Source organism: Melozone crissalis, unplaced genomic scaffold (genome assembly GCF_028551555.1).
Source record: "Melozone crissalis strain CALT ecotype California unplaced genomic scaffold, PUWL_Pcris_2 ptg000016l_1, whole genome shotgun sequence".
NCBI classification, from domain to species: Eukaryota; Metazoa; Chordata; class Aves; order Passeriformes; family Passerellidae; genus Melozone; species Melozone crissalis.
Window position 1 is genome coordinate 626,480 of NW_026535794.1, and position 21,917 is coordinate 648,396.

The 21,917-nt window shown below is 53.2% G+C and overlaps 1 protein-coding gene across 1 annotated transcript in view; it reads right to left on the reverse strand.

Moving 5' to 3' along the window:
• SCAP (SREBF chaperone) overlaps window positions 1-19,653 on the reverse strand; it is a 59,812-nt gene extending 40,159 nt beyond the window's left edge. Inside the window, exons 1-2 of the mRNA XM_054273153.1 lie at window positions 19,538-19,653; window positions 5,444-5,630 (exon numbers count right to left, since the gene is read on the reverse strand). Of these exons, the coding sequence (XP_054129128.1) occupies window positions 5,444-5,565 (122 nt within the window). The 5' untranslated portion in view covers window positions 5,566-5,630; window positions 19,538-19,653. The remainder of the gene's footprint in view (window positions 1-5,443; window positions 5,631-19,537) is intronic.
• Window positions 19,654-21,917: the final 2,264 nt, after the last annotated feature.

A 21,917-nucleotide genomic window follows, 5' to 3' on the forward strand; every position in this document is an offset into this window, starting at 1 on the left:
GTGGAGTCAGATTTAATTCAATTCAGTCTGATTGTGGAATCAGTTCAGATTTAATTCAGATTTGGTCTGACTGTGCAGTCAGTTCAGATTCACCCCAGGTGGGATGAGCAGCTCTGCTGTGGGACCAGAGCAGGAGGGGACTCTGGATTCTCTCTGAGCTCTCAGCCCTGGTCCATGGCTCAGCGTGGAGGGGAAAGGGGCTCCTTGTGCGAGCCTGGCCCTGCTGGTTTGGGACTCGCCTCCTATTTTTTTAGTATAGTTTTAATGCAATACATATACCATAAACTAATAAATCAAGCCTTCTGAACATGGAGCCAACATTCCCGTCTCTTCCCTCACCTGACAAGCCCTGTGAGCACGGTCACACACTGCAGCAGGAGGGGGAGCAGGCAGAGGTGCCCACCCAAGCACTGACAGAGTGTGAAACAGCTCAGGGGGCCAGGGTGGAGCAGGGCAGGAGAGCTCCAGGCGCTGAGGGCAGAGGGAAGCAGGAGCTGCCCGGCTCAGGGAACAGGAAAGGAGCTGATCCATGGCATGGAACCAGCTCCCAGCAGGACAGAGCAGCCTGGAATGCACTGCTGAGCAGGGAGGGATCTGTCCCCAGGGTCCTGCACGGGGCTGGCAAGGCCCGTACCTGGCACCAACAGGGCCTTTTTGGCCTTGGCAAGTGCACCAACAACCTGTTCCTGAGTGAGTGGTGGTGGCTGTGCCCTGCTTCCCTCTCACAGGGCTCCAAATTCTGCCTGGAAAGGAGATTCCCCTCTCACAACCTGACCCCAGAGCCATGCTGGAAGCCCAGAGGGGACTCTGCTCTCTGGGGATCTGAACATGAACAGTCTGACTCTAATTCAGGCCCTCTGGCTACCCCACAAACAGTACAGAGCTGTGCAAGAGTGATACAATCTTACAGAAATAATTCTAAATAAATCTGTACACACACATCTACACACATATAACACCTCCCCAGGGGCTCTGGTTCCAGCCAGTTCTGCCATTCTTCAGGAGCAGAACAAATAATTAATTTGTTGATTAACTGAAGCAGAACCTGTGCTTCAGGTTATCAACAAATTAATTATTTGCCCCTGTTTAATTGCCTTAAACCTGCTGCAGACTCACCTAGCTCATCTGCAATCCTCACCTGAACTAGAAGCTGCTCCTCAGAGTGACACTGGCATTTCATATCTACCCCAGTGGCCACATCCCCAGGTGTCACCTGTTCCCCTCTGGGCTGGTGACCTTGTCTGTATGGCACTCTTTTATATAATACAGTTACATAAAATAATAAATTAGCCTTCTAGGAACATGGAGTGTCATCATGAGGTGACACCCCCATTCCAGGGGAAAATGCAGATCCCAACACAGAGCTATTCAAGTGGGATGAGGAAAATGAGCGTCACCTACAAGGGGATTTACAACAGAACAAGAAAACTCCCCCTCTGATGCGGGGACCAACCTGGATTTTCAGACTTTGGGACTGGAGAGTAAGAATGAGTCCCAGGATTTTTTGCTTTGGGTATTAGTTCATTCTCAAAGCCAGAGATGCTGTGTCTTGTCTGTCAGTGACATTGAATCCAGGGTCTGTGCAAACCCCTCCAAGGGGAAAGGCACCCAAAACAACCAGAGCAGACTCTGTGCTGACCTTATTCTCTGCATGGGCACTGCCCTCACCTGCCTGAGGCCAGAGCCCCTGGTGGATAAATTGTGGACCTTGTGCTTTATTTCACTTTTGAAACTGTCTGCACACAAGAGCGGCGGGGTTTGGCTGGTGTGAGGGGAGGGAAGCCACAGTAACTGAGATGATTTGTCTGCAGCAGAATTCCACGAGCTCTCCCTGGTGCCAGGCACAGCAGGCAGGGCTGGGGCACCTCTGACAGCTCAGGGTACCAGACCCACCCTGGTTTGCAGGGATGTCTGTATTTACTAACCCTGTTTCGGGAACATGGAAGGGTCAGAGGAGGCCTTGGCAGTGCTGGGGAATGCCTGGGCTCCATGACCTGAAGGCCTTTGCCAGCTTTAACAATTCCAAGGCTCTGCGAGCTCCCTGCCCTGTGCAGGTCCCAGGGCAGCTGCACACAGAGCTGAGGGCCCTGCCCAGCCCTGCTGCACAGAAATGCTGCCTGGGTGAGCTGCTGCCTCACTGCTGGGCCCTGACCCTGCCCTGGGGCTCAGGCTGCTCCTGGGATGTCCCTGCGCTGGGTCTGCTGAGGGATGGCTGGGATGCACCAGGGAAACCCAGCTGGGAGAGAGGAGAGAGGAGAGAGCTCCCACAGAGCACACACGACTCGGCTCCATCAGGGGACCCGTGCCAAACAGCACAATGCATCCTCAGCACCCAGGCAGCATGCACCCATCCAACAAAATGCACCAGTCCCCATGCAGCACCATGCACCAGCTCCCATGCAGAACAATGCACCCAGACAGCACCATGCACTGGCTCCAGGCAACACAATGCACCTGTCCCAATGCAGCACAATGCACCCATGCAGCATCATGCACAATGCACCAATGCAGCACAACGCACCGATGCAGCAATCCCTTCACTCTCACCCCCCGGCATGGCAGGTGCAGTACCCACTCTAGAATAGTTCTGACCTAATCAGCAAAGCCACTCCTCACAATTAACCCCTCGTTATCAGGGGTTAATGCACACAGCCCCGAGCAGGAGCTGGGACACCCCAGAAACGGCTCCTAACGGGGCCAGAGCCCTCAGCCTCAGCCAGGCTGGGATTCTCTCTCTGCCGAGGTTCTCCTGCTCCCCTGGCTGTCACCAGGCCTTTGCCACCTTTTCTGCCAGGGCCAGGCTCTGCTTTGCCCAGGAGCCCATCAAAGAAAGCAGACTCCTCACACTGATGGTGTCCTGGGTGGATTTCTGCAGCCTGGAGGGAACAGTCACTGCAGAGCCCTCAAACACTGGCACTCAGGATGCAGACGCTCCCACAAACCCACAGCTACCAAAGACCCTCCTGCTCTGCAGCCTCAGCTGCTCTGAGCACTGACAGGGCAGCCCCAAGCCCTGACCCAGGGGGCTGAGCTGGTGACCCCAATCAGATCTCCTGCTCTCCAGGAAATCCTGAATTTCAGAAGGGAATAAGCACGTTTTGATCCCTCCCAAACACAACACTCTGTGGGTGAACATTGACACTGCAGCAGTTTCTGCATTTGCTGCCTGGGAGAGCTGAATGAGGAGCCTGAGCCACCCTGGAAGCCATTCCTGAGGTGACACAGTGACACACTGGGACCCTGGCCTGGCTTTGCTGGGTGCAGCTTCCAGGCGCAGAAATGCCACTGGAAAGCTGCTCCTGGCAAGGCTGGAGCCAAAACACAGAGCTTGCTATCTTGCAAGTAGCAAGATATATCCAGATATCTCTGTCTTTGAGATCTTTCACATCAAAGACAGAGAAATGTAGGAACCGCTTGGGTGGGCTTTGTAGGAGCTTCATGATCTATAGGAACAAGAGACCTGACAATAAAAGTGTCCCTGAAAGGTACAAGGAGTCCTGTGGAGCAGTGAAAACCCAGCAAGCAATGCCCCCACTGCTGCTCACAACCACAAAGGGTTCCAGCCAGGAGAAGCCACCCCAGAGCTTTTCCATCTGTGAAAATCCTCCCTTTGAGGCTTTTAACGGAGATGTGCAAGCAGCCCTGGCACCATCCCAAATCAAAGGAAAACCTGTGTCTGTGCCCACGCAGCGGAGCTTTCCTACAAACAGGGAGCAAATCATCACAAGGGGTTTATTTTACCCAAAACAGACAAGAGAATTAAACCCTGCAAGACACAGACTGTACATGCACATGTGCGCATGGTCTGGGGACAAGGGCTTGCTCACCCCCACAGTGCCCTGCTGGAGAGGATTCTGAGCCCGTGCGACACTCCTGGAGTAAAATTATATCCACCCGCAAACCAGGGATCCAATTAGGCTCCATAAGGAGAGTGGGGAATCCACTCCCACATGGGCACGCCAAGGGTGAAACAGAAGAGTGCAGGCTCCAGGCAGAACAGGACAGGCAGGTATGCAAGGGAAGATCAGCTTTCCTTCTCCCCATTTTTAATTCATGGCTCTGGAGGCCACTGCCAGGTGCTTGAGGGTTACCTTCATCTCATTTATTGCTTCACTTCACTCATTCAATTAGTTCTTACTTACTAAACCAGATGCAGACACCTCATCCCTGTTGTTTCTTTTGTCCCACAAAAGGAGATGACAAAACCAATAAAGTCTAAATTTAAAAAGAGCTTCTGGGTGGGCCCAGAAGGGCGAATGCTGCCAAGAACCCCTGTGCCCAGCCCTGTGTCACTGCCATCTCTTCTGCAAAAATCCCCTTGCTCAGGATTTCTTCTCCTGGGAAGCTGAGAAGCCTCAGAGAAAAAGCAAAATAATATTATCTCATTTGCTTCTCCTGTGTTTTGCTGCTTTGCAATGTGGTTTAGGGGATTGTTTATCCATCAGGTGGTTGTTTGATTGGTTTCATGTGAATTGTTTTAACTTAATGACCAATCACAGCCAGCTGTGTCGGGACTCTGGAGAGTCATGAGTTTTCATTAATATCTTGTCAAGCCATTTGTAAATATCCATTCTCCATTCTTTAGATAGTATAGTATTATATACTATAATATAGTATATATTATACGCTATAATAGTTTTAGTATACTATAATATAGAATAATAATATAGTATAGTATAATATTGTATAATAATATAGTATAATAAGAAATATAGTATAATAATATAGTATACTAATGTAGTGTAATGTAGTATAGTATGGTATAGTATGATAGGATATGATATATCTTTATATATCCTAACATAATTAATATAATATATATCATAATATAATATAATCTATCCTAATATAACAAAATATATAGTATTATAACATAATATACCATAACATATAACTTATTAATATAATATATTGACATGATATATTATATACTATAATAGTTTCAGTATAGTATAATACAGTATAATAATGTATGTATAATAATGTATATCATTATACTATACTAATGTCGTATAATGTAGTATAGTATGATATAGCATGGTATGATATGATAGGATATGATATATCCTTATATAAATAATAGAATAGAATATATTGTAACAAAATATATAATATTATAGCATATCTCAGATGATAATAAAATATACAATATTATAACATAGTATCTCATAACAACATAATATATAATACTGTAACATAATATCTCATATTATAACATATATATTAACATATATCATAACATATCGATATATGATATATTATTTGATATATGATGTTAGATATGATATGATATGTGATATTAGATATGAGATAATATAATACATCATAATGTATCCTAACATATTGCAATATAATAAAATAGCCTCCTAAGAGCACGGAGTCAGAGTCATCACTCCCTCTGCCACGGGGACTCACAATCCCCGTGCCCCGGGGCAGGACTCACCAGCAGGCCAGGATGCAGAGCGCAGTGAAGAGGATGATGGGGATGGGGTAGGAGGCACAGAGCAGCCCGTGGCTGTAGAACGCCCCCGAAATCCTCTCGCGCAGCCTCTCAGTCAGGGTCATCCTCACCTGCGGGCCATCCCGGGCTCAGCAGCGTGGGCAGCCCTGCTCGGAGGCACTGCCTCCACCTGGGACAGAAACACAGGGAAATCAGCGTTAGCAGCTTGTTTTGGAAGGGCTGTCGGTGTTCAGGATGGGATCCTTCCCTGTGAGGCTGTGAGTCCCTGGCACAGGTGCCCAGAGCAGCTGTGGCTGCCCCTGGATTCTCGCCAGTGCCCAAGGCCAGGCTGGACACTGGGGCTTGGAGCACCCTGGGATGATGGAAGCTGCCTCTCCATGGCAGGGGTGGCACTGGGTGGGCTCTGAGGTCCTTAGCAGCACAAACCACTCTGGGATTTATTTACTGATGCTGTGAAGCGACTGAGCAGATCTCAACCTCACTGTCAGGGCTGGACCACCCCTGTTCCAGGAGGAACTCAAGAACAACAGGGATATGCTGCTCCTGTGGCAATAAATACATCACAAGTGGCTCTCTGAGCAGCCTGAGCTGCCTAAGGCGCTCTGGGGAGGAGCACAGCACTGGCAGCAATTCCTGGTACCTTCAAGGAGGAAAACCCTCTATTTGCTCTCTTCACCTGCTGTCCAACAGCAGCATTCTGTAAGGAAACACTGAGCATTCCAAAGCCAGTGTTTCTTTATCACTTGGGGGGATTGCACATTAAAATCTGCCATCTTTATTTGCTTTTTGCTGTGACACGGCTCCTAGGAGTGAACAGCAGGAATTGTTCCTGCTCCAAGTCATTTCTGCAAACGGAGACTGTCCAAGCCAAAATAAAGCCGTGGATTGCAGGACAAATGTTAAAGGAGAATTCCCTGCCTCTTGCGTGACTGCAAACCCAAGACAAAGTTTGACAAAGCAAGAGGGCAGCGGGATGTGCCCACCTTGCAGGCCACAGGTGACATTTCTGGTTTGCTGCAGGTACAAGAGACACACACACAGCACAGATCCCAGGATCAGTGAGCTTGGAAAAGCCCCTCGAGGTCCCTGAGTCCACCCTGTGCCCCATGGCCACCTTGTCCCCAGCCCAGAGCACTGAGTGCCACCTCCAGGGACACCTGCAGGGACGGGGACTCAGCACTGCCTGGGCAGCCCCTGCCAACACTGAACCTCTCTTGAATGAAGAAATTTCCCAATTTCCACCCTGAGGCCGTTCCCTCTGCTCCTGTCCCTGTCCCTGGGAGCAAAACCCAATCCCATCTGGCTCCTGTGTCCTGCACTCTCACAAAAACAAGGCTGACCAGCAGAAGGAAGAAATGTAGAACTTCCCTTTGCAGTAAAAATCAACTCAAACTCGCTACTTTTCCCCAGACAAAAGCTTTTATCTCGCTCAACAATAGTTACATGTTCCAAATTCTTGACATTTCTGCCTGAAAGGCTTTGCAGCCTTCCCAGGAGCCTCCCAGGACACCAAGGGCAGGAAACACAGCAGAGCCCGCTGTGGGCTCAGAGGATAAGCTAACAAAGGTAGGAAAGCGTCCCTTTTCTAACACACAGTCACCTGGGCTTTAGGCACACACAACTCCTCAGTTTCCCACAAAATGTTCTGGAAGCAGGGCCTAGCATTAGTGTAATAAAAACACACAGCTGAGCCAGTGCAGCCTGCAGGGGGGAAACAGAAGGAAAAATCCCAAATAAATCCTCATTCCATAGTGCTTTTCTTGCACTTGAATACATTCAGGAGTTTGCTCCATCATGTTGCCTAGACCTGAATCAGAGCACCCCAGATTCCTGCTGTGACTGACACATCTGCCCTGGGCTCCAGCTCAGATCCTGACCTGTCACGGTCACATTTTCTGGAAAAATCCCTTGCCCAGGATTTCTCCCCTGGGAAGCTAAGAAGCCTCAGAGAAAAAGGAAAACAACATTATCTCGTTTGCTTCTCCTGTGTTTTGCTGCTTTGGAATGTGTTTGGACATTGTTTACCAACAGGCGATTGTTTCATTGGTTTCATGGGAATTGAATTCATGTGAATTTGACTTAATGACTAATAATCATCAAGCTGTGTTGGGACTCTGGAAGGAGTCAGGAGTTTTCATTAGTATCTTTGAGCTTTCTGTCCGCATCCTTTCTGTATTCTTTAGTTTAGTATTCTTTAATATACTATAGATCATAAAATAGTAATTTAGCCTTCTGAGAACATGGAGTCAGATTCACCATTCCTGCCTTTGATGGGGTCTCAGGAAACACCCCAGTGAGGCAGGAATGGAGGCTGCGGGCAGGGCAGTGCCTCCTCAGCACTCTGTGACACAGGGAGGGGTTACAGGGGTGCCCCCAGCCCTGGGCTGCTCCCAGCTCACACAGAGCAGAGGGGCTGTAGGAGCAAAGGGGGTAGGATGGGCAGGATGGACAGAGAAGAGAGATCTCTGCAGCCAGGACTTGGAATTTGGGGTTTATTGCACAGGGCCTGGGTGCAGGGCCCTGCTGGGATTTGGGGTTTATTGCACAGGGCCTGGGTGCAGGGCCCTGCTGGGATTTGGGGTTCATTGCAAAGGGCCTGGGTGCAGGGCCCTGCTGGGATTTGGGGTTTATTGCACAGGGCCTGGGTGCAGGGCCCTGCTGGGATTTGGGGTTTATTGCAGAGGGCCTGGGTGCAGGGCCCTGCTGGGATTTGGGGTTTATTGCACAGGGCCTGGGTGCAGGGCCCTGCTGGGATTTGGGGTTTATTGCAAAGGGCCTGGGTGCAGGGCCCTGCTGGGATTTGGGGTTTATTGCAAAGGGCCTGGGTGCAGGGCCTGCTGGGATTTGGGGTTTATTGCAGAGGGCCTGGGTGCAGGGCCCTGTTGGGATTTGGGGTTTATTGCACAGGGCCTGGGTGCGGGGCCCTGCTGGGATTTGGGGTTTATTGCACAGGGCCTGGGTGCAGGGCCCTGCTGGGATTTGGGGTTTATTGCAAAGGGCCTGGGTGCAGGGCCCTGCTGGGATTTGGGGTTCATTGCAAAGGGCCTGGGTGCAGGGCCCTGCTGGGATTTGGGGTTCATTGCAAAGGGCCTGGGTGCAGGGCCCTGCTGGGATTTGGGGTTCATTGCAAAGGGCCTGGGTGCAGGGCCCTGCTGGGATTTGGGGTTTATTGCACAGGGCCTGGGTGCAGGGCCCTGCTGGGATTTGGGGTTCATTGCAAAGGGCCTGGGTGCAGGGCCCTGCTGGGATTTGGGGTTTATTGCACAGGGCCTGGGTGCAGGGCCCTGCTGGGATTTGGGGTTTATTGCACAGGGCCTGGGTGCAGGGCCCTGCTGGGATTTGGGGTTTATTGCACAGGGCCTGGGTGCAGGGCCCTGCTGGGAGCTGCAGCCACAGCTCAGAGCAGGCCTGAGAGAAGAGAGGGGGAGAGAGGATGAGAGGATGAGAGGGTGAGAGTGTAAGGGAGTAAAAAAGGTAAGAAAGTGAGGTTCTCATTGCAATACAATAAATCGTCTGTGTTGAATATTCTAATTCTCACTAACCAATCCAGTACAAGATACAAATCCTACAGCATTTCCATACAGCCTATAAGAATCACTACATTACCACACTGTGTTACATTTTAAACCCTAAAAACTCCTCTTTGGGCGCCTTCTGCCAAGCTGTAGGGTCTGCTCTGACCCTTGGGCCTGTCTGCAAGCAGAGGGTGTTGTTCCATCAAAAGGGGATCACCTTCAGCTGGCCACACCATTGTTTTCCAGTTGTTCAGTAACTGAGGTATCTCAAAGCTTTAATTTCAATCTCGCTTATAGTTTCTATATTCTCAAAATCTTTTGCCAGGCAATCATATTGATAAGGCTTTCCTGTTTCATCTCCCCAACAAGGAGCCAGCACAAACCCTGCTGATCCACGGGCTGCAAACACTGCACCAGCAGTGCCCAAAGCCAGCAGCACAGACACCCCAGAACAGGGAAACCCCAGCTCCCTGCAGATGCAGAATGGATAATGGATTGCTCACACCCCAGAGAAGCAGCTGGATTTCCTTGCCCTATTTATTATTATACTACATTATTATACTATATTATACTATGCTGAAACTATTATAGTATATAATATATCATATCAATATATTATATTAATAAGCTGTGTTATATGTTATATTATGTTATAATATTATATATTTTGTTATATTAGGATAGATTATATTATATTATGATATATATTATATTAATTATGTTAGGATATATAAAGATATATCATATCCTATCATACTATACCATACTATACTACATTACACTACATTAGTATACTATATTATTATACTATATTTATTACTATACTATATTATTATACATTATTATACTATACTATATTATTATTCTATATTATACTACACTAAAACTATTATAGCATATAATATATACTATATTATAGTATATAATACTGTACTATCTAAAGAATGGAGAATGGATATTTACAAATGGCTTGACAAGATATTAATGAAAACTCATGACTCTCCAGAGTCCCGACCCAGCTGGCTGGATGTGGCTCAGGGCTCGGATGCTGTGAGTGCTCACCCAGTGCTCTCACTGCCACGGCAGCTCCCAAACCCCACACTGCACAAGGGGAGGGCATGGAGAGAGGCACAGGGCTCAGAACGCAGCTCTCCCCTCCTCAGCAGGGGCCAGGGAACATTCCTCAGGACTTCAGAGGTGGGAAAACAAGAGCCTGGCTCCAGACAAGCTCCTTCAGAGAACAGCTGCACAATGGGCCCTAACACCAAGGTCCTGCTCTCCCCTGGCATTCCCATGGGAACAATGAGGGGCTTTGTGCTGCCAGAGGACAGGAGGTCACGAGGAGCAGAGCACTTCCTATGGGAAAATCCCAGCCATGCACAACCTCGGGCAGGCTGCAGGCTGCAAGGGGTTAATGCCAGCCCTGTGTCAGGAGCAAGGCCTGGCTGGAAGGGGTTAAACAAGGCCTGGCTGGAAGGGGTTAATCCCAGCCCTGTGGAGGCCTGGCTGGAAGGGGTTAATCCCAGCCCTGTGTCAGGAAGGGGTTAATCCCAGCCCTGGCTGTAAAGGGTTAATCCCAGCCCTGTGGAGGCCTAGCTGCAAAGGGTTAATTCCAGCCCTGTGTAGGAATAGGGCCTGGCTGTAAGGGGTTAACGCCAGCCCTGGCTGTAAAGGGTTAATCCCAGCCCTGTAAAGCCTGGCTGTAAGGGGTTAACCCCAGCCCTGTGTCAGGAAGGGGTTAATCCCAGCCCTATGTCAGGAAGGGGGTAATCCCAGCCCTGTAAAGCCTGGCTGTAAAGGGTTAATCCCAGCCCTGCCCGTAAGGGGTTAATCCCAGCCCTGGCTCTAAGGCGTTAATCCCAGCCCTGTGTCAGGAAAGGGTTAATCCCAGCCCTGCCCGTAAGGGGTTAATCCCAGCCCCATGCAGGATCAAGGCTCGGAACAGCTCCAGCCCTCAGTGGATTCCCCTGCACACCAGGGCACTTTCCATATCCAAAGGTACAAATGCCATTGCTGAGTCCTCTCCCCACCCCAGCTCTGGGGCTCAAAGGCTGACACAAGCTTTTGAGCCAAATTTCAATCCCCAAAATGTGCAAATTGCTTCATTTTACCTGTCCTGCCCAATACTGCCAGTTTTACCCCACTTGCTCTTGCCCTTTTTCCTCCCTGTACAACATTCATTCATGGTTTGAGTTTAGAAATTCAGAGGTGTCTGGAACAGACCCCATTTTTTAAGTGCCATTTCACTCATTATTAACATCTCCTGAATAGCTGGAGTAGCAACAACAATGAGGATTTAAAGAGAACACTTAATCTCTACATGTAAAATAAAGTTATCTGCTCCCAAAACAGGGGCTGACATTCACAATCAATTTCCAAAATGGTTTTCAGGACATCTTTAAACTTTTCTGCCACAAGAGAGAACTCAGCTACACTCCTGCTTCGGAAATCATTCACTGAATGTGGTTTCTGTCCTTTCTTCCTTCCCAAAATACTCCCAGCAGCACCAGACAACCATTTATTGTGGATGTTGAGACAGGATAGGATGTTCCACATCAGAGCCACCAAGCACAGAAGTTTGGGATTTGTGACAAAAAGAGAAAATATCCAAATTTAGAAAAAACACGATTTCAAAGTTCACTCCTCTTGGTGCATCCAGCCAAGGGAAGCTCCCTTGTACATGAAGAACAGATTCCAAACACAAGGAAAGAGAGAAGAACAGAGATTCCAAACACAAGGAAAGAGAGAAGAACAGGGATTCCAAACACAAACAAACATTTCCCAAGCCCTTTTTCTCCACCACAGAATTTCTTCCCCACCCTGCTCCGCTGGGAATGATCCCCTCCACAGGCACAGAGCCCCAGAAAGTTTGGGCAGGAAGGAACCTGAAGGATCACCCAGCTCCAGGATGCGATGCACAGGGGGAAACACCACCCTGGGCTCCCCATCCTCAGCTCCTGAAGGTGTGACAGGATGCAGTGTGAAACAGGAAACTGTGTGTTAGGAACGAGGAATGGAATCAGGGTGTAAATCCGTCCTCACCCAGCACCGAGCACTCCTGCTCCTCCTCCTCACCCACAAGGGACACGGGGCAGCCCAAGGGCGCCCACAGACAGAAAGCAGCCTCAGAAGGCTTTTCCAGCTGCAGCAATTTGCTCGGGAGGGGACCCCAGGGATAACTCTGTGTGCACCAAACCAACTCCAGAGCTGCAGCTCCAAATAAACCCCAGCTAAGCCGGGGAAATCCTGTCCCCAGGACACTGTCCCTGTCACAGGGGTTACACAGCCAGCAGGGAGCCAGCAGGCACTGCTGAGCAAAGCCAGGGCCCTTGGCTCTGGGAGCCCCTGGGACACAAGCCCCAGGCTGGCTGCAGTGGCCCCAGGCCGCTCTGGGTGCTCTCCTGGATGGCTGCGCTGTCCCCAGGCTGCTCTTGGGGCACCCCTGGCCACCCCCAGGCTGGCTGCAGTGTCCCCAGGGTGCTCTTGGAGCACCCCCAGGCTGGCTGCAGTGTCCCCAGGGTGCTCTTGGAGCACCCCCAGGCTGGCTGCAGGGTCCCCAGGCCGCTCCTGGTGCTCTCTGGCCACGCTCAGGACCCGCAGGGAGCCTGCCCCGGCAATCCCTGCCACAAAGCCTGCACGTGATCCCTTTGGAACAATCTCCTCCTCTTTGTTTATCCCTGCAGCCGCTCCACAAGTGCCTGGGGAATCACTCTCTCCTCAAAACAGCAGAGCCTGATGCAAGAGCCCCGAGCAGTTACAGCGAGGGCACCCCCAGGAACCCCAGCTGGGCAGTGCCACCCTTGCCCTCTCCTGGCCCTGCACCCAGCCCAGGCCAGGCACACGCACCAGGGACCCCATCCATCCTCCACTCCTTGTGTGAACAGCTCATCCAGCAATGCTGCAATGCTCTTCCCTTTCTACTACAGGGAGTAACTCTACTCATGCTCTTTCTAACCCTCTCCACCAGACCAGGGTCAACACCTCAGCCCAAGCCTCTTGTTTGAAGTACAAAATTGGCAAAATGCTTTGGGATCATCTGCCTGGACTTGTGCAAATCCTGGGGTCCAACAGCACGGGGAGCTGGAGCTGCTGCAGGGCTGGAGCCAGGCTGGAGAGCTGGGAATGTTCCCCTGGAGAAGGGAGAGATCCAGGGAGAGCTCAGACCCTGGCAGGGTCTGGAGGGGCTCCAGGAGAGCTGGAGAGGGACTGGGGACAAGGCATGGAGGGACAGGACACAGGGAATGGCTCCCAGTGCCAGAGGGCAGGGATGGATGGGAGACTGGGAATTGGGAATTGCTCCTGCGAGGGTGGAGAGGCCCTGGAAGAGAAGAAGCAGCTGTGGCTGCTCAGTCCCTGCATTATCCAAGGCCAGGCTGGACAGGAGCTGGGACAGTGGAAGCTGTCCCTGCCATGGCAGGGAATGGAACAAGATGATCTTTAGGCCCTGTCCAACCCAACCCAGGCTCCTCTGGCTCTGTGTCATTCATGGAATGGTCACTTGGTCTGTCCGTGCCATCCTGAGGCTCCCAGCACTGCCCATGGTATGGACAAGCACCAAAGGGCCCAGGCCACCCCCAGTCCCCAGCAAAGCCCGTGAAGGACACAAAGTGCAGCTGAGCCCTTGGGCACGGCCCTGACAGCTCCCTGGGCACCTCCCAAGGGCACAGTGCTGAAGGACACAGCACTGCTCACCCTGCCAGCAGGGACAGCCCCTGTCCCAGTGCCCCAGCATGGGCAGGGACACAGCCCAGAGCAGGGACAGCCACAGGGACAGTCACAGGGACAGCCCCTGTCCCAGTGCCCCAGCATGGGCAGGGACACAGCCCAGAGCAGGGACAGCCACAGGGACAGCCCCTGTCCCAGTGCCCCAGCATGGGCAGGGACACAGCCCAGAGCAGGGACAGCCACAGGGACAGACACAGGGACAGCCCTTGTCCCACTGCCCCAGCACAGCACAGGCAGGGACACAGCCCAGAGCACCTCAGAGCAGGGACAGCCACAGGGACAGGGACAGCAGTGACTCTGGGGGCTCTGTACACAGCCCTCACTCAGAGCAGTGACAGGCACAGGGACAGACACAGTGACAGTCACAGGGACACAGGGATGCAGTGGCTCTGGGGACTCTGTACACAGCCCTCACTCAGAGCAGTGACAGGCACAGGGACAGACACAGTGACAGTCACAGGGACACAGGGATGCAGTGGCTCTGGGGGCTCTGTACACAGCCCTCACTCAGAGCAGTGACAGGCACAGGGACAGACACAGTGACAGTCACAGGGACACAGGGATGCAGTGGCTCTGGGGGCTCTGCACACAGCCCTCACTCAGAGCAGTGACAGGCACAGGGACAGACACAGTGACACACACAGGGACACAGGGACACAGGGATGCAGTGGCTCTGGGGACTCTGTACACAGCCCTCACTCAGAGCAGTGACAGGCACAGGGACAGACACAGTGACAGTCACAGGGACACAGGGATGCAGTGGCTCTGGGGGCTCTGCACACAGCCCTCACTCAGAGCAGTGACAGGCACAGGGACAGACACAGTGACACACACAGGGACATAGGGATGCAGTGGCTCTGGGGGCTCTGCACACAGCCCTCACTCAGAGCACCACGAGCTTTGCCCAAGTTATTCCCAACACACGTTTATCCAGTTTGCTCTCCAGCAATGCCCACAGGTGTCACACAGGGTTTGGTTTGGTTTCCCCTGGGCCCTCCCTGCTATTTAACCCTTTCTGCCAGCCCCAGAGGGGGATGTGGAGCCACGGAACTGCTGAGGCTGGAGGAGCCCCTGGAGTCCCATTGCTCCCACAGTGCTGCCAAGGCCACCAGCAGCAATTTCCACACTCAGACTTTCACCTGCCCCTTCCCACACACACAGGAGGTCACCAGGCTCCTTCAATTAGGGATTACACCTCATCAATTATCCTCATGCCTGCAGCTGGCTAGTTTTGCTTGAACCCCAACCTCACCACTGTCGTTCCTCACCACCAGCCCAACTTCAGACCATGTTTAATTGCTCAACGCCATTTCTCACTCCTGATTCACACGTGCAGCCCTTGCCTGCCTTATGTCATTTACAACTTGAATGTACACGGTCTGTTCTGGCACTTCAGTGATGAGGGAGCCCCCAGAGCCCCCCTCACAACAGCCAGGCCCTTTAACAAGGCAGTTACTGCTGCTCTGAATACATTCATTTATCCATCACAGACTGACACCTTCTTAGGCCTGGAGTTTATTTCAATTGCACCTACTCAAGACTCTGGATAAAAATCAAACCTCAGAGGACTCATGGCCAGAGCTGCTTTCCTGCAGCCAGAAACAGCGCTGGTACCTCATCCTGGAAAGAGCAGGCTCACCTTGCCAAGGAGTACCTGTGCAAAGCAGCACCAGCCATTCTGCACTGCTGCTCCTTGCCAGGTGCTTTTCAGCCAGGCCCACCTGCTGCAGGGTTTTGGGATGAGCACTGCTCCCCATTCTCTCTGTCCCAACTGCTCCAGGCTTTGGGAACATCACTGACTCTCCATGTCTCAAAGATGCTCCTGAAGCTCTCAGGTCTTTTTTAGTCCGTGCTTTGAGCACACAGAAATCCCTCCATGAAACGACAGCCTGCAAAGCTGCTCTTCCTTTTTGTAGCCTGCCACCAGCACCAGTTGCTCACCAAGAGTCAAAAGGTGCTGAACACTCCAGTTTTGGGCATGCCACACACCAAGTTTTCCTCTCTGTTCTTTCCTTTTGCCAGGAGGACATTCCCAGAATAATTAATGTCCCTGATGCCCTCTGACAGTCAGGTTTGATTTTTATCTTAATCCTCCCTTTGTGGCCTTGCTGCTGTTCAAAGGAGGAATGGGAACACCTCTGGGTTTGAATCACCCTGACTGCAGGAGTGCTGAAGATAAATCAGCACCTCAAGGACTCCTGGCCAGCTCCAGCTCTGCTTTTGTGAGGCAAAGTCTGCCAGGGAAGCACCTGGAGCCATTCACCATCCCAAGGAGCCCAGTGGAGATTCACCCTCTTCCTCTGTTACCTCAGCAAATCAGGATCTGAGCTGATCCTGCTCCTTTCTCCAGGGCTGGGGCTCCTCTCCCTGCACAGGACACATTTCTGCCCCAAAACTCTCCTTCAGCACAGAAATCAGCATCGGTGGTCAATGACCAATATTAGGAAATCAAACCCAAACCAGCCTGTTTAATGCAGGCAAACCCATTCTGTCTGCATGCTTTGGTGTTTATTTCTGAAACAGACAAACTCAAAATTCAAATCCACGCCTGAACACCTGACCTGCACCTTCTCTGCACCTCTTTTAAAGGGATGTGCCACCAGAGACGCTTCACCCCGCAGTGTGGCAGGGCAGGGACAGTTAGAGAGGGCAGCAACACCTGCAGGGGTGCCCAGGATGGGCAAACATTGTCTGTGGAGGGAACTGGAGCTGCTTTCCCAGCCCTGCTGTGCCAGGAGCAGACAGCAGCTTCCCAAAACCCTCCCAGGTAAAACCACATCCACGTAAACCCTCCGAGCAGAACTCTGCATTTTCCAGACCCATAGCCCAGACAGGGTCCATTTGCCTTCTCCTAGAAGAAAACCCCTCAGAAATACCTGCTGAGCACCTTTACCCACCTGCAGCACAGCCCAGCTGGCACTGCCAGGGGTTTGCTGAGTGACTGAAATTAGAGCTGGGTCACACTCAGTTCATCCCTTCAGCACCACCATTTCCCAAAAACACCTTGTGGAAACATGAACCAGGAGCGTTCCTGCTCCAGGGGCAGGGCTGGGGTGCAGCACCAGCTGGGCTCCTGTGCAGTGGAGGGTTTCCACAACCCCTGGATTGGGCAGGGAAGCAGAAGAGTGCCCTTGGCTCTCTGGGGAGCACGTTCCCGTTTCCACACAGCCTCAACCCGAGCTCCAGCCCTGTTTCCAGCCTGACTCTGGCATTCTGGAAGCTCTGGTGTCAGGCATGGCATCACCAGGGATCCCCTCACAGGCAGGATGTGCAGCATGACAAAAGGGAGATAAACCCTGAGCATTAATCCATGCAATAAAAAGCAGAAATAAAGACATAACCCTGAGCATGTATTGCCCTGCACGGCTCCCTCAGAAATAACCCCAAAGCTCTGCTCAGGACAGTTCCCACGGCTCAGCAGGCTGCACCCCCAGATCCTGGGGCTTGCAAAGGGCCCCCAGAGGGACACAGCAGCTGTAAGGTGATGCACCTGCCTGGGATTGGCTTTCCACAGGTTCTGGGTCACAGCAGGGCAGGGCAGGGCTGAGCACACCACGTGCCAGGGCTGCCAGCCCCGAGCAGGGACACTGGGCACCCCCAGCAGCACACACAACCAAACATTTTCCTTTCTAATCGGCACCGGCTAGGAGGCCAGGCCCAGGAAATCACTGCACTCTTTCTTCCAGATGGAGAAACGATCCCAAAACTCCTCTGTGAGGCAGCAAGTCCCCCAGTCTGACTGGGACATTGTCCTTTGTACACAAACCAACTATTATTCCTTCATCACAATGCTCCATACAAGATTAATTCAGATTTAAGAACTGCAATCCTGCTCCCCTCTCCACTGCCCACCACGCTCTCACTCCAGCTGAATTCACTCTTTTCCTGGGAGTAGAACTTTACTTTTTCCCAGTTATGCCAAAAGGCCAAGGCTGTTCTGAGTCTGTGGAGCTGGGTCTTCACCTGCAGACATGAATTAAGATTCCCTCCAAGACAGCCACCCTCAGTTCCCTGTTGCTCCCTGTCCTGGTATCCTGGATGTGAGCAGTGACACCCCCAGACATGGGAACAGCAGCTGCACCATCACAGAGCTGCCCAGTTCCTTCAGCCTTTCCTTCTCACCCTTTAACGCACCCTTCACTCCAGGGGCAGAGGGGGATTCAGAGGAATTGTAATCACAGATATCAGAGCTGCCTCCAGCCCTCCTTCCAGCCCCAGGAGCCCCACGTGCCAGCAGTCCCTCGGTGCTGCCCAGCACAGGGACTGTGCCCCCTGTCCCCCAGAGCCCCCGGGGAAGGGGAGGAAGAGGAAGGAGCCTGCACCTGCCTGGCCTGGAAAGGATTCCCAGGAGCTGCTGCTCCTCACCGACTACATTCCACTGCAGGCAGGTAATGCTATTTTTGTTCCTCGAGCTGTACCTGTTCTACTTTTTAAATTCTCATCAGAGAGGGAAAAAAAAAAAAGGAGTTTTTGGTGCATAACGATCCCAGCTCTGACGCCAGACTGGCCCAGCAACCCCCTGACTGAAAACAGTGTTGAGTAACTCAGGGAGAGCCTGACTAATTCATTCATCATAGGATTCTGACACTTAAAATACTATTTTAATGCTCCTGAGACAAAGTCTGATTGTTCAGGGCTCTTTTGGGATGTTATATTTAAATCCTGATTGGAAAAATAAGCCATGTCAAGTTGTACCTGGAAACACGGAGCTGTGCCACACACTCAGGGAACATCCCGGGGTGTTTTCCTCTCTTCCCAATCCCAGCTAATCTGCTTTCTGCATTACACAACAGCTCGTGTAATTCCAAATTTACCACCCTAGTCCTGCCCTCACAGCTCTGCTTTCACAGAGAGGGAGCTCACGCCTCATCTCTGCCCCTTGAATGAAAGGAAACTTGGTTTGCTTTTCAACAACCCGGAAAAACACGTGGATGCTGCATTCAGGAAATTCTGGCACTGAGGCCAAAATCGTTCTGGAGTCCTTTCCTCAGGATTCTCCCCAGCACAGCCCCACAACTGCCTCAGCATTCCAAAAGCCCCTTGCCCATTAGATTACAGACAAAGTAAAGGTATTCATTCTGACTCACAGAGGAACTCAACTCCTAAATTTTGACTGAACCCCAAAGTTCATTATTCGGGGTGTGAGATAACTGAGCAAGCACAGAGGCAGATCCCCAGAGACCCGAGCAGCAAAGTCCACTGGTTCCAGAGGGCTCAGTGACCCTGTACAAACCCACGGAGTATTTTACTCCAGTCCCACTGCTCCCTTTACATGTTCCATCACTGTAATCCTTTCCCTAAAACCCCGAGCAGCAAACCCAAACCCACCTGGTTCCGGAGGGCTCAGTGACCCTGTACAAACCCACGGAGTGTATAATTCCCAGTCCCACCGTTCCCTGTTCCATCCCTGTAATCCCTCCCCTCAAACCCTCTCGTGGTCCTGCAGCAGAGGCGATCAAGCCCTTCTCTCCTCTCTCCCTGTTCACTGGGCACCTCTGAGGCCCCAGCCCTTCCTCCATCTCTGCCCAGGTTCCCGGGCAGGTGACGGTGACCACCCCGCGGTTTGGGCAGCACGGAGCGCAGTCCCCGAGAGCCCCGGCACAGAACCCTCCCGGCACGGACCAACCCGGAATAAAACACTCGGCGTCCCCATGCCGCGCTCCCCACCGATCCTGCCGGGTAAAAGCGGGACGATGCGGGCCGGAGGGGAGGCCGGGGGTGCTGGGAAGGAGCGCGGCCCGGGCCCCCGCCGGGGCAAACCGAGGCAGGGCAGGGGTGGTGAGGGGTTATTCCCACTGCCGATCGCGCAGCCCCCGCCCGCCCGGGCCCTGCTCACCTCACCGGGAAGCGGCTCCTTCCTCAACTCCGCCCTTTGACCTCCCGGCAGCCGCGGCTCTCGTGCTTCGTGCGCGGGGGATTTTTCCGGCCTTTTTTTTTTAATCTTTTTTAGCGCAGGACGGTTTCTCCCACCCCCTCCCGCCCTCCCCCCGCTGCCGCCGCCGCCGCCGGGCCCCACCGCGCGCGCGCAGCGCCGCACGCCGGCCACACCCCCCGCCGTCGGCGTGACCACGCCCATATCCCTCCGACCACGCCCTCCAGGAGCATTAGTCCCCAATATAGGCTTGATTTGCATGGCCACGCCCACGCTGTGCGAGATACGTGTTTATTTGCATAATCAAGCCCCAATCACCACTCCCTCTTTTCACCGGCCACGCCCCCGGAAGCGGCGCGGAGGCGGCGGGAGCACGTGGAGCGGGGACCGGGACCGGGCCTTGCAGCGGCCGGCGCCGCGCGAGCAGGACCGGGCACCGGCCGCGCTGGGCTTCGGGGCAGAGCGGAGCCGGCCCGTGCCGCCGGGCGTGGCGGGAATGTGCGGGTCAGGCGCTGCGAGTCCCGAGTATCCCCCGAGGGACAGATGGCGGGGATTGGGCACCAGCAGCCCCGGAGCATCCCGGGGCAGAGCACCTCGGGAGGGAGCGCCTTGCAGCGGGAGCCCTGGCTCGGTGCAGGGGCCAGAGGTGACTCTGATTCCCGGGAACAAAAGCGGGCCAGGCTCTGGGCACACGCCAGGGGAAGGGGCAAGCGGTGCCCAAAGGCCAAGGGATCTTTCCTTCTCTTCCAGCAATGCTCTCCCGCCAGCGCCGTGCGGCCATGCTGCAAAACATGCCCTGCTCCTTCACCTCCGGGGGCTGAGCAGCCCAGAACAGCCTTTCCAGGGCCCTCCTTGCAGCTGCCAGACTCTGAGGCTTACCAACAGAGCCTGCTGCCTGCAGTGCTCCCAGTACAACACATCCCCTTCTCCCAGGGACCCGCACCCCTGAGCACCAGCCCAGCCCTGGTGGGATCTCCCCTGCTTGGAGCCGAGCCCTCAGGCCAAGTCCCACCCAATTTCCCAGCGTTGCCCAAGCTCTGGCTGGCACACACCCAGCCCGTGCGTGGCAGGGCGCTGAGCACGCAGCTGGTGGCTGACCCCGGTCAAGGCCAGCCTGTCCTGCCACCGATGGCACCATTCCTGCCGCCCACTCTGGGGCTGCCCTCCCGCAGCGTCAGCTCCAGAGCACGGGAGCACGGCCGTGCCGGTGGCCTTGGGCAGCACAGCTGTCCCGTTGTGTCCTGCTGGCCAAGGCCACTGCTGGACACCGGGCTGGGCTGTGACTCAGTGACCCACACAGGGCTCATGGCCTGTCCAAGCGCACACCACTGCATCGTGCAGGCAGACAGGCTCTTTCCAAAGGGCTCAGACCCCGGGGAACACCCCCTGCATGGGGACATGGGGGGTCAGGCCCAGGCTCCTCAGCTCATTTCTGGGATCCAGGCACTGGTTATGGCAGAAAGAACCAGGCAGAAGGCAGCAGTGATGTCACACAGCAGTGATGTCATACGGTGACAATGTCACACAGCAGTGATGTCACACAGTGACCCAGCCAGTTTCAAGAGGGAGGCAGAGCCTGGGAGCCAGAATTTGGGATCTCTCCAAGGATAATCCTACAGACATTACTCCAATTATTCACCATTCTGTGCCCGTCACAGATGCACTTTAGGCTGCTGCAGTGCCAGCAGCTACTGCTCCTCTCCTCCTCCCTCTGCATATGGTGACAGTGCAGTGACCCTGGGCACTGCCACTTCCACAGCTGAACACAGACCCAGGGGACACCAGGGACGAGGGATCCTCTAGCACACACATGGCCTGACTCCCCTCCCTCCTTGTGGCTTTGCCACAATCCCTGGAGCCTGCCTGGCTTCCCTGGGCTGTCACTGATCAGCAGCCACAGCCCTGAGCTTGCCAAAACTCTTGAGGCAAAGGGCACAAATCAGCATGGGATGGGCCACTGAGCGTACGTGGAAAATCAGCAATGTGTCCCACTGCCAAAGCTGCTATCCCAGCTCTGGAGCTGCAAGGCCCTGGCAGATTGCTCTGGACTCTCACAAGTGTGTGGGATGCTTTTATCTCCCAGGATAAATGGGATATCCCAGCAGGAGCAGCTAGCAGGAGACCTCCAGGCCTGAGCTCTGCTCCCAGGACTGCCCCTGTGGCCATGGGGAAGGCCCTGTCCTCACCCAGGCCTGGGAGATGCTCGTTCCTGCTCCCTGCCAAGGAGCAGGTGGGGAGCAGTTCCCACCCAGAGATCCGTGGTTACACAATCACTGCACGCTTATCTCACTGAAATTAGAGATTATTAATAAAAAAACCTGCTTCAGCACAGGCAGGCCATGTA